Consider the following 13,575-nt stretch of genomic DNA (forward strand, 5'->3'; position numbering starts at 1 on the left):
GGTTTTCGTCATTATGTATACACATAGTTTACTGGTTTTCTCATCAATGCTTTTGTTTCCATTAACCAGGATGCTGAGAAACTGGCAGGTGAAGAACATGCCTGGAAAGAAGTCAAAGATGCTGTAAATGGAGTGAGATGTCCAAAATCAAAAGAAGGTATCCTTTTAGTGACAGGCTACAGTCTGTCTTTCAGTTGTGAAAACAATCCAGAACACCCTTTATTAAAGTTGCTCATCTTTTGAGTGTAGATGACTTTATTTCCTTAAGCTTTCCCATTTTATGTTGTTTTAAAATGCGTTTTAATTCATTTAATGCTTAAACTATGTAATATTAATTGTATTAATGATAATAATTACTTGTGCTGGAACTGCTTCAAGGTAGAGAGAGGAGGACTGGAAGGGACATTCTGGCTCATCAAGTTTAGACTTCCACCATCACAACCCACCGCTTCATATAATCCTATTTATAAATGTAATAAAGCTCAATCTGAAAAGCTGTGAAATTCTTTGTCCCATTACTCCTATCGTGAGCAGTTCCAGGATCTCACTCCTTGCACAGCAATGACAATAACAAAGGCATAATCAGAGTCAGGGTCACTGCAAACATTATAAAATCATTAGGATAAGTTATAATAATAATAATAATAATAATTTGTAATAATTAACCAAATCAGGTGAGATGATCTTGCGGTAATAAACAGGATTAGAGCCTAATGGCCATCATGTAGACATTCCATCAAAAAACTAATGAATAGCAACAACCACCAAGGAAAGATGATTTTTACTAGAAGAGCATAGGCATGCAGTTGTAGTCATTTTGATATCTGAAGTATGGAGCCAGACTACTGGTGCAATGTAATGTTTCTATATTTAATTGCAGGAGAAATTGCACATACTGAATTTTTCTTAAGGTCTTTAATTAAATTTATTCTTTTAACTGATATTTTAAAATGAATTGAACACCCGGGAGTACAAGGTATCAGTCCTTGTTGTTTATTCCGTTTTTGCTCTCAGACATGGGCTATTTGAAATGTGGCATCTTTCCTTCCATTGCAGCACAGTGCCATAGCAGTGCTAATTGGCATGAACTGTCTAGTGCAGTACCTGAGACGAGGCTTGACATTTGTCAGCTCACCAAGAATGAATAGAAAACCTTCCTTGCTGATTGAGGCACTTAGTCATTAGTTTCTGCAAGTGTAATTTTTTTAGCAAATTAAACCAATGGTTTCTACAGTTTAGAAAGTTAGTGATTTCCAAAACCTGACCTGCTGAATATAACTGATACAGTGTTGTCTTGCTAAACCTGCAGACAGAGAATTTGAAACAATGCATCTGAGTGAACTGTCTCATACCCAAATTCCAGTTTAAGCATACAAATTGAGAAACTAAAGCCAGGTGCAACGGGATTATTGTGGAGGAAAGTATTCCTTGGTATCCCAGGCCATTCAACAGAAGAGCTACTTGAGAGCTGCTCCTCTAGCCCTGGGCAGCCAACTATAGGACAGCCAACTTCTCTTTTATCCTGTTGATGGTGATGTTGGATTTTCTAGTTTGCAACTTCTGTATCTGAAAATTTGGTCCCAACAGGTTTTGCAATATAACACTTTTGCTATTAGACGATAGTGAACGAATGAAGCAATATGTTGAGAAATTAAAATACATGGAGTAATACCATGCATCGGCTAAAATGATAATCTTTCAAGAATGTCAGTACTTTGTACTTACTAAGAAAATTGTATCAAGTGGAAATAATATCCCTCATTCTTCTGTTTGTCCATCCTTAATCAGTTGTAAAGAATACATGGATGTTTGCCAGAGATATAAAGGTTAAGGTGCAATTTTATAATAACACATTCCTTCCCTTATATGGTTCTTTCAATCCAAGAGCATGAGAGCAGTTCACAAATGATTAGTTTAGCCTTGTAACAACCATGCTATAAATCCTGGCCCAGCCACGTAGTGGTCACATTCTTAAAGTTAACTATATAAATATTCCCATGTTCAAGAAGGACTAATTGCTTAATCATAGGATTATCACTGTCTGCTCAAATCCGTTGCTGGTTTGAAGTGAATAATATTTTTCAGTAGTGTCATGGAGATAATTGATGAACTTCCATGAGTTGTTTGTATGGAAAGGACTATGATGCAAACAATGTTATTACTGTTGTTATTATAATTATTATTATTATTGTTTTTATTTGATTTGAACTTACTGGTGTGTATGTTGATGTTTCTGGTGTCCGGGGATTGCTTACATTGTGGAACTCCTATAAAGGTGCTTTGCTGGACCTATTTAAAATGTGGAAGAATTGGTGTTCAGCTTAGATGCGATAAGAGAGAGAAGAATCTGCTCCACAGAGAAATTAAATCAGTTTAGACTGTAATGGAAATATGCTTTGCAAGAACAAACATCCAGCTAATGCAAATGCAAGCCCCAGCTCACTTTTCCTCTTCCAAACACACAGAAAACCTTTTTGTAGCCCTGGAGGTGAAAATCTTCTTTGCTGCCAAGATTCTTAAACCTGAACTGCAACCAGACATCAGAGTTGTGATACTGTTTTTTCTTATGCATGAAACATGCAGTAGTACTTCCTGTTGCAAGCAATTGATGATGGAAGAAAGCTTTGCTCTTTGTAACTATTTATTTCAAATAGAAAGAAAATTCAGGAACTGCAGGAAGGGTTCTAACTTCATGAGATTCTAAAAAAAATCTTGTGCAGCTTGAAAGTATGTGTCATTATTTTAATACATAAAATGAAATTTCTTTTTTTAGCTGCTGAAACATTTTATTAAGATGCATTTCCATGGGTTCTTGTCCTTGGGTGTAAGATTTGGAGGAGTATCTTAAGTAAATAATAATATTTCAGCAACCAAAAAAAACCCAAAACCCTGAATTTTAGTTTGTTATGTATTAAAGTAACCTTTCATCTTGTCACCTTTCTTTTACCCCTCATTGCTGAAATACTACCTTCTTTAGAAATTGTTTTGCTAAATGTAAACAGAGCATAGTTACCTAAGCTGCCACTTACGAGTTCAAGTATGTTTTCAAGAATTGAAGCAGAGTCTGGAATAATGGTAGCTTTTTTATCTTAATGCCCTGCAGCTCTTACTCCTTCCTAACAACATTTAAAGCTTGTATTTTTGTTTGATTAAAGATATTTCTTTAACTAAGGCTAACAACAGAGTGGGAGCAGGTTCTGGCAAGATGCCAGAATCTCTTAAGCAGCAATGCAGATCGTCTTCCAGACACAAATATCTATCAGCTGAAAATGCTTGACTGTGCCATGGATGCCTGTATTAACCTTGGATCCTGGGAAAAAGCTTTGAATTATGGCAGCAGGACTCTCGGACCATACAGGTAAGAAATGCAGTTGATTCAACTGTTTCCAAAGAAGAGGTCTCTCATTAAAAGTGAAGATTGTGTTTTCTCCGAATGCAGCTTACTGCTTTTATTTCTAAAACTGTCTTGCTGTACATCTTGCAATGCTTTCTGGATTAATAGGTGAGGCAGAATTCTCATTCTGCTTGCATAATCAGGGTAAGTGCAAATAAAATGATAGCAGGAACTGTAAGAATAACTGGTTGCCTGCAGTAGTGCTTGTCAGTGTTTCATATATATGGATGCTGGCCTCATCTCTAATGGGAAACTTACTTTCTGGTTCCTTACTCTGGTTTCTTTCTTTGTTGTCATGAGTATATCAGTGTTTTATACTGAGCTGAATTAAGCTTTAAGGACAGGGAACTAGCTGAAATAGTGTATGAACTCTGTATACACTATACATAGAGTTCACAGAAATAATAAAAAAAATCATTACAAAATGCAGTTTCAATTGGAAGTGAAAAAGCCCATGTTGCTTATTTTGATAACACCCAGAGGCCAAGGTGTGAAACACTTGCTGTTCTTTTCTCCTTGCTCCTATGCTAGCTGCTGGGAGACTTTCTGATGTTGGTGGCCTTTTACAAGTCAGTGAAGGTGCTCTAGGAGATCCTAGTTTATGTGGTAGGTCTTGGGATTGATTGGAGCCTGGAGTCGTAATGCTACTTGGGTCAGCTAATGGAGATGGGACTGGTATTGCCTGCTCTGGTCAGTGGTTGCCCCGTTTTAAAAGCTCTAAAACTCTAAGTCTGGATGTTTAGGTTTTTTGTAACTAATGTTAACTTGTGTTGAACATCAGTAGAAGATGTCATGCACACACGAATGTTAATTTTTGGTAAGATATTTGTGAGCGCATCCATTTATTCTCTTAAGTTCTGCTCTACCATATGATATTCCAGTACACAATGTGATGTTGTGAATTGTGAGGGGCATGCAAATGCTAAAAAGTATGGGCTGCTGTGGATGCAAACACCTCAGATTCAACATATTTTCCCTAATCAAACCAAGCTGCTATCAGCATTCAGTGTTTTGCCTGAGGAAATTTCATCTGGCAGCCTGTTTCTGAATAAAACTCTGGGCAGCAGTTGAGATACAACACAGCATTTCAGTGCTTTTGCCATAGTGTAATTTGCAAGAGATCTACATAGGCTGTGGTAGAGCAGAGCTGTACAGAAGCCGTAAGTTCCTAACGACGTCTCATACAAGGGGGCATGAGTGCCTAGAAATTCGCAGATTTCTTACGGGTGAAATTCACACCATGCATGTCCTACTTAACCTTTCAAATAGGGCTTATGTAGTACTGTAGTAGTACATGCTTCCTGCCAGCCGTCTACCGTATGGCTGAACTGAGGAGACTGCCTGTTTGAGTGTTCGCGTATTAAAAAAAATCTCCTTTGTTTTTTATTTCATAACCTGTTAACTCAGTTCTTCTTCACAGAGGAGAGATTACAGGGAGACCAAGTGCAATTTTATCAGATAATTTAATAAAGCTTTCTCTGTTCTGCTTACCGAAGTGTACTGAAGTTTTCAAACTGTTTAATGCAGGAGTTTGGAGATGAAGGAAAGGTTTCGACTTGTGCATTCAATTAGTATCTCTTAGGAAATGCTATTTGCATGAGAAATTTGACTTTTTTTGTGCCTTGAAGAAGTTACCCTTATTCTCTTCTGGTCCAAAAGCATTATTTAAGAGAAATTTTCAGTTGTAGTTTTTTCTTTATACTTTTAAGTCACCACTATAAGCTTTGACACACGTGAAACAAAATCCTCGGTTTCTCATTACAACAAATTGTACCTGAAGCAGCAGGAGAGCAAATCCTACGAAATCTTTTGGGATGCCTTGAATTTCTCCTGTTGAATCAATCTACTGCTTGGCTGCTCCTGCAATTCCATTATAGCTATCTATTTTCTTTTCCTCATCTCTGGAAAAAATATTCATACTGCTCTCCACAGGGAATCACCTGAGAATTCAAGCAGTCCATATAAATAGGAAATCATTGTTACAACTTTAAAAGGTTCTAGAGAATTGGTCCAAAAAAATCTTAATTTCAGTTAATGTGTTTATTGTGCATTTTCCATTTCTTAAGCAGCAGGATTAATTTTCACTGCTGTGTGACACGTATCATCACGTATGTTTTCATTATGATGGTTGCTGACTTCAGAACCAGCCACTTTGTGTAACTAGTGGAGACAGTTGGTTAAACTGCATAAACCTGATTTTGTCAAACCTACGTACTGAATACCTACCTCTCTGCTTTAAGTAGAGACAATAACATTTTATGAGGAACATTGTTTAGGACCTCTCAAATATTTTTAGAACTTCCAAAAGAAAGGGAGAGCTGGTGGCTGTCAAAACGAAAAGCTGCCTACTCTTTTTGCACTGAACCGTAATTGTCCATAATTTGTTAAAACCTGCAACAAGTACTTTTGCTGAATAGTTTAAGCCAAATTTATACACAGTTCTCTTGTAAATGTCGCAGTAATAGTTTGTCTGTCCAAGAGCCTTAACAAAAGTTAAGACATTTGCCTACACGAAAGCTGCCCCACATCATAGTCAGCACTCAGCAGCTTGCAAAAATAAACTTCCTTACAAAATTCCTCCTGAGCCTTAACCACAAAATAACAGAATATCAGCAAGTGGTGTTACATGGGTTTGCCATGTCACAGTTAACACGTTCACACTCTGGGTTACTGCTGTTCGTGAGGGATCCAATTCAGAGATACCGAGTAAAGCAGACTTCCCTGAGATTACCTCTGAGGAAGGACTCCAGCACTTGGCCCTTAAACTGCAGGCAAGGCACATATGTTCTGGGGCTTTGGTTTTTTGTTTTTTTTTTAATTGTCTCAAATATCCAGTACTTACACTGCAGACAAATGGTGGAACTATGCATCTGTTATAAAAATCTGCAGGGTGTCCTCAGCTATTGCCACATGAGTACTGGTGGGGAAAGAAGTAGTTAAGTGGCACCTTGGGCCTATTGGATTTTGGAAGTAAAATGGAGTGGGTAAAGCCCCGATGCCTCTCCGGGCTCCTGTGGTAACAAGTCTGGTGAGATTCTGTTACTGAGAGGGCAAAAATGTCCAGTTCTTCTCTGCACAGCACCTAATCTCCTGCCAAACTATTAAGTCCCATTGATCTTTGGATGGGCTGCTTTAATTAACAACCCTTCATCCGCTCTGCTGCAGCCTTAGGAGTTCCTGGAGGGCTCCAGCATTGAGGAGAGGAGATTTGTCTTTTCAGCCCTTAAAGAAATGTTGTGCAGCAGTGTGGTCCTGCCTCTCCCCCAGCAGCCTTGCCCATCCTTCCCCCAGTGTCCTCCCTGCGCTGCAGCAGCACTGACACGGGGCTTGCACTGACAGGGCTGCGCTGCTTCTGGAGCACGAAGCAGCTGGGCTGCTGCAAGCATCACCCTCTTCATGGAGGGGTGCAGTGTTTGCCTCCTCTGCTCTCTCTCCCTTCCAGCCACATCTTAAGGTATTCCACAATAAGGTATTTCTTTACTTCGCCTTTCCTCAGGGACTGAGGCTTTTTAGGGAACAGGGAAAATACCCTTGGTCAACAGAATTTCAGTTTTTTTTGCAAAGGGCTGGGTTAAAGAACAGTGGCTGAGGCATGCTGTACGCAGAGTGCTTTGCCCACCCACCCAGAAAATACTGTTACATGTGAAGGAGGCCACAGCAAGACTCAGCGTATTTCCTGGGAGCGTAGTTGAATTTTAATGGTGTGAATGAAATGTCAGCTGCAGATTTTTGGTTTAGAACTCTAATTCAGTAGATTTGCTGGATTACAGTTTCGAAGTATGTGAACTTTAATCAGAGGGCAGATTAAAATTTGATGGATGCTACAGTATCTTTTCTGAGTTATGATTTTGTAAAAAAGCCACTTAGGAAAGAATAGCTGTAGAACCTAATATTCTTGGAAGATGCACTCAGCCTATTTTCTCTTCTTCAGCGAGACTTTCCAGTAAAGGTGCTACAGTAAAAATAGATAATTCTTTTTTGCCTGATTTTTTCCCCCCTTTTCTTGTTTTACAAAGAATCCCTACTCTTAGAGGTATGTTTTATAATAAACACGTGATAGTTGCAATGACTGAAGATAAATAAAAAAATTCTATCTTTACCCTTGATCAAATGTATCTGGTTCTTTGCTGAGGGGAAAAGAGTCCCTAGTGCTGCCTAGTTCTGAGGCACCTTACTTAAATTTACATTGAAAGTTAAATTGCCTAGAAAACTCCGAAAAAGTGAACTGCAGTGATAAATAGGGCCACTGGGGGATGCTAGTGATTAAGGGTTAAAGCCTAGGGTCAGCGCCAATGGGCACCCTGGTTGAGGGAGGTCCCCTAAGGACTTGTGCGTGGCTGGCAGAGTTCTGAACCCACTGATAGTAATGCAGTGGCCAAAGTTCAGTGTCTTGATCATAAAACATCAGTAGTAAACATAAATCTTACCTCTGGGATCACCTGAGATGGAGACAAAAATATGAAGGTGGAGAAAGCAATTCAAAGAAAGAATGAATTGAAAGAGCAGAAAGAATAAAATCTAGCACTGCTTTCTTTTCTAGGGTTTTGGGAAGTGGCCAAGGATATTTATCTCTAATGTTTAGAGCAAAACATGTGGAAAGAGGAGACACACAAAAATTTTACCAAAGAACTGAAAGACATTAAAAAGTACAGCTCATGGAAAAAATCTGAATAGCAGGGGTATCCTTTCCATTTTCTAAAAAAATTAAGATTTGGGAGTTATCTCAAAAGGACCACTTTAATTGTGTTTCATGAATGATTCCATTGGTTTGTCATCTAGAAATAGTAAAAAGGTCAAGTAAGCATCAAAGGTTTGTGAAAGGAAGAAAGAGGTGCATTTGCTAAGAGAGTAAGCTGCCTCCGTGTGAATGTGCAAGGCTGGGAGCATTGCAGCACATTAGAGCTTCAAGGAGTTATTGCTATGAACTGAATAAATAACACCAAGTAGCCTTGATGCACCTTCAGGGAAAGGAAGTTAACAGAGAGAAAAGAGAGCTTGATAGTAACAAATTGCTAAAGCATGAGAAATGTGAGACAGCACCATAAGCACCTCTGCTTTCCCTTACCTCATCCTACACAAGGTTATTGATAGCAGATCACTGTTCACTGTTTGTGTTTAGTGGATTATATGAAATAAATTGACACTATTAGCATAAATTCATGGAGACCCAACCATCTTTACAAACCACATGCGACTCAGGAAGCAGTTAGATGTCCTCATGTGAGACCATTGATATTACAAGTTATATTTATAGTCTGACAAAAATATTAAAATACTCTTCGCTCAAGCATCAGTATCTCCTAGAGTAAATCAGACCTTCTTGTGTACTATATTTTGTATATTGACATGTTACATAGCTTTCCCAAAAATTTAGATCTATATAAACAGGCTAACCATTGTCTTTGTTCTTATTTTATCCCTTGAATATGGAGATAATACAGGCCTCACAGTAAAATTTCCTGTTGCAAATTTGTTAACCTGGTCAGAAATTTAAAGGTGGTTTGTGTTCTGGAAAAGTTTGGATCTCTCTTGTGCAGATCTGAAAGGACAAAAGTGTACACACACAAAATCATCAAAACTGTAAACTTTAGTTGGTGTTTTCTGTAACCACACAGGCAGGAAAACCCAGTATGAATTGGGGAGTGTGTTGTCTCTGGGCAGTGGTAGGTAGTTCCTCCAAAAGATATGTTTGTAGCAATATTTGCACAATTTCTGGCTTGAGTGTACCTATTTTATAGATAAACAGGGGGCGTGCTTGTCCCTGGCTGATATCTTTAGGAATCCATAAAAGCACTTCAGCATCCCGCTCCCATCCTCCATTCCTTCCTACTTCCCCTCCACCACAGACCTCCAATCTCAGAGGCTTTTTCCAAAAAGGAAAGAAATGTTTTGTGTGTGAAGCCGGGTGCCTAAGTTACCTATACCCCAATCAATCCGTTTCCCCCACAGGAAATGCATTTTCTGTTTTGTTGCTTGCTTGCTATGTATGTCTGCGTAGCATCAGCACCATAGATTCTTCTCCCCTTTTCTAGTTGTTTTTCTCATATCCTGACTCTCCAACCCTGTGTTTTCCCCAAAAGTGATACCAAGCTCTGTAACCCATGCTGACTTATGTAAGTGCATGCTCTACTAAGTGTTCCATTGTCTACCTTTTCCCATTTTCACATATGTGCATATGAGTAAAATTTCTTATTATCTCATGTCATACCAATTGTTTATCAGAGGTGATTTAGATATCTCCAGGTGGTCCAGTATACTCTTCTGTTCAACAACATTGGTGTTAATTTGCCGTACTTTGTTCAGTATATATCATATTTCTAATCACATAGCCTAAGGCTGTGTCTTAAACAACTCCACTGCAGCAAGATTTTTCTAATAGTGCTCAGCCAGTAGCTCTATATCCATATACTGCTGCTTTCTAGCTTAAGTTTTCATTTCTAGGATTGCCTTTTGCTTCTCCCCAAAGCTATGTGAACTTGAATTTTGCTGGTCATGATCTCCCTAACTAAATCACAAAGTTTCACAGAGATTCATTTTTCTCTGACACAGCTACAGGTGTTAAATTCTCCATCTCCTGTGTAATATTTCCAAGTTGCTTTAAGACATAGTTCTGGAAAGAACTGGGTTCTCTGTCAGTGGCAATTTCATCTGCAGAAGGGGTTTTTTGGCACTACAGGGTCTCTTTCAGATTAAGGTGTTAGACCATTTAGGACTTCAGGCTTTATCTAGAATAAGGATTACGGTCCTAATCTACTTGCCTACTAAAACCAGGAGATTCCGTTTGTTTTTGTTACCCTTAAGGAGAAGTGGACAGTGTCTTTGCATTGTAATCAGGGGATCCTTTTTGTGTGTGTGTGTGTGTGTGTGTGTGTGTGTGTGTGTATACTTGCAAATTAACTTCTGCAGTACTTACCTGAACTCTTTTCATTAGTCTGCTTGCTGTTATACGCCAATTAAAGGACACAAGTGACAAAAATAGAAGTGAATATTAAACATTATACATGTTCTAAGCAGGTACAGAGCTCTGATACATTAAACTAAAAATGCATGAGCAGCTATTAAAGACTCATGAGTTGTGAGACATATATTTAGTTATTCAGCTGGAACAATTTGGAGAACAATTTTGGGGAATTCTCAATATTAGTGTGAATTTTACTGAGAGAAATAGGAAGGAGTTCATGGCATACAGATTCTAAACAGAAGTTTGGTTAGAACCTGAACTGAAATGGGATTATGAAGTGATACCAAGGGAGATACTAACAGTTAAAAATAGATATGTATGAAGCATATGTAGAGTTTTGGATTGCTTTGACAGTAACAGAGCATTGCTTTGAAAAAGCTATTTTAGAGACAGAAGTAGTGGTGGAAAAGAGAGAAGGGGGAGGGAAATCATTAGGAAAGAAAGATAAACTTACAATACTGTCTCTGATGAAAAAGACAAAAGAGAGAGCATGTAGAAAATAGAAGCAGAGAAATTGTAAGGAGAATGCATTCTCTAGGGGGAGAATTAGGAAGAGTCTGATTTTAGTCATAAAATATCTTTTTTTTTTTTTTGAATAAATTGTCAGACTGGAGACTTGGCAGTACTTCTAAGGTGGAAATCAATTAAGAGTTCCTAGTGGTGGAGGTCTGAGCACTGGTGAAAAAGGAAAGTTGTAGTATCTAAACAGGCAAACAGTTGAAGCAAGCTGATAGCTGAAGTAGATGAAAAAGCAAGATTTTTTTTCTATTGAAAAAGTGGAGTGCAGGTAATGTTGCTAAAAAGGAAAACACAGTTGTGATAGAGGGAAGATGAAAGGAGCAGCAGATAAGGAGAAAAAGGTATAGAAGAACATAGACATCTGTTTAAAAGGTGAAACAATGAAATGGGCCAGGGGAGAGGGAGTGGTGGAAAGACAGTGCTTGGAAGAGGACCATGCTGAACCAGAAAATCAAGGGAAGTAGTGCCAAACCAGAACCAGCTCAGTAAGTGATCAGGTTCTTGGTGAGATGATCCATCCGGCTGGGAAACCAGGGAATGAGGGTCAGAGAGGGTCTGCAGCAAAATAGATGATGCAGAATAAAGCTGAAATTTCCTGAACTGATGGAGAGAAGAAAGAGAGAGAAAAAAATGATCATCCAAGAGAGAGAAAAAAGATAAATTACTGCAATGAACATACCCTAGAGACCACACAGTTACTGGTATGATGAACCGGTTATTGAGGGAAATGGCTAAAACGTAATGGAAGATCTTGTTAGGAATACCTTAATCAGATGTCTCTGAAAGCCAGCAATGTAGCAGAATCACAGAATCACAGTATGGTTGAGATTGGAAGGGACCTCTGGAGATCATCTAGTCCAACCCCCCTGCTCAAGCAGGGTCACCTAGAACACACTGTACAGGATCGCATCCAGGCAGGTTTTGAATATCTCCAGAGAAGGAGACTCCACAACCTCTCTGGGCAACCTCTTCCAGTGCTCTGTCACCCTCACAGTGAAGAAGTTTTTCCTCATGTTCAGATGGAAGCGTCTGTGTTTCAGTTTGTGCCCGTTGCCTCACGTCCTGTCGCTGGGCACCACTGAAAATAATCTGGCTCCATGCTCTTGACACTCTCCCTTCAGATATTTGTATACATTGATAAGATCCCCTCTCAGTCTTCTCTTCTCCAGCCTAAACAGGCCCAGCTGGACTCTCTCCAGCAGTGCCATGTCTCTCTTGTACTGGGGAGTCCAGAATTGGACACAGTACTCCAGATGTGGCCTCACCAGGGCTGAGTAGAGGGGGAGGATCACCTCCCTCGACCTGCTGGCAACACTCTTCCTGATGCACCCCAGGATACCATTGGCCTTCTTGGCCACAAGGGCACATTGCTGCCTCATGCTTAACTTGGTGTCCACCAGCACTCCCAGGTCCTTCTCCGCAGAGCTGCTTTCCAGCAGGTCAACCCCCAGCCTGTACTGGTGCATGGGGTTATTCCTCCCTAGGTGCAGGACCCTGCACTTGCCTTTGTTGAACTCCATGAGGTTCCTCTCTGCCCACCTCTCCAGCCTGTCCAGGTCTCTCTGAATGGCAGTACAGCCCTCTGGTGTAGCGGCCACTCCTCCCAGTTTTGTATCGTCAGCAAACTTGCTGAGGGTGCACTCTGTCCCTTCATCCAGGTCATTGATGAAGAAGTTGAACAAGACTGGACTCAGTACTGACCCCTGGGGGACACCACTAGCTACAGGCCTCCAACTAGACTCTGCGCCGTTGATCACAACCCTCTGAGCTCTGCCATTCAGCCAGTTCTCAGTCCACCTCACTGTCCGCTCATCTAGCCCCCAATAATATCATTACTTTCAGGTCCTTTTTTTGCTAAGCCCCAAATAATCCATTCCCTTAGTTAAACAGGTGATTCACCCTCCCACCCCCCTCCCAGATGCTCTGCTGTTCCCTGAGTACACTGGCAGCTCTTTTCTCTGGCTCAGTTTGTCATTTCATCATCAGGCAAGACACAGAAGCGTGAACCACTGAACCACCTTAGGTAATGTGACTTTGACGATGAAAGCAAGAAGGAGGCAACAGAAAGCAAATGGCTGTGGCTGGGGAGCTGAACAAAGACAGTAACTGATTATAGATGTTGGACAGGCTAACAAAAGGCAGGACACGGCACTGCTAAGGGAAAAGGCTCCGAGAAACAGAAAATAGGCTGCCTGAAGGACCATAAAAGCTGACAAAAATGACAGGAAGATAAATATATCAGAGAAAAAATTCACCTTCAGAAAAATAAGCAAATTACTAGTGAATAATAAAAATAGAAACAAAATGAAGTCAACTTTGAGGAAGACTGAGGAATACAATGCACACATGACCAGTAAAGGAGAGAGGGAAGAGTATAGGGAACCAAAGAACAAGTAAAAGAAGCAACAGAAATAGCAAATTAGAGGGGAAAAGCCTCCTACCCTTGCTTTTAACTTCTCCCATCATCACAAAAGATAAAAAGGAGAGTGAGCAAAGAAAACAGATACTGTCACAGTTGCAAACGCTTTCCTAAGAGGAAAAGCAGCTTTCTCTAGCAGTTTAGTACACTCTTAGAAGATATGGTTGATGGGTTGCCAGAAGTGAAGATAAAGTTCTGGAATCAAAGTGTGTTCATTACAGCCACATCATGAATATATTTCCATATTAATTCAGGTATGCTGAATGATGCACACTAAGGATT

General features: G+C 39.8%; 1 protein-coding gene across 3 annotated transcripts in view; it reads left to right on the top strand.

Annotated features, from left to right (window-relative positions):
- SMYD3 (SET and MYND domain containing 3) overlaps positions 1-13,575 on the top strand; it is a 439,696-nt gene that overhangs the window by 381,361 nt on the left and 44,760 nt on the right. For all 3 annotated transcript variants that reach the window (XM_067293328.1, XM_067293329.1, XM_013943927.2), the window contains 2 exons: positions 70-157; positions 3,184-3,358. In XM_067293328.1, the coding sequence (XP_067149429.1) occupies positions 70-157; positions 3,184-3,358 (263 nt within the window). The remainder of the gene's footprint in view (positions 1-69; positions 158-3,183; positions 3,359-13,575) is intronic.

Source organism: Apteryx mantelli, chromosome 3 (assembly GCF_036417845.1).
Source record: "Apteryx mantelli isolate bAptMan1 chromosome 3, bAptMan1.hap1, whole genome shotgun sequence".
NCBI lineage: Eukaryota > Metazoa > Chordata > Aves > Apterygiformes > Apterygidae > Apteryx > Apteryx mantelli.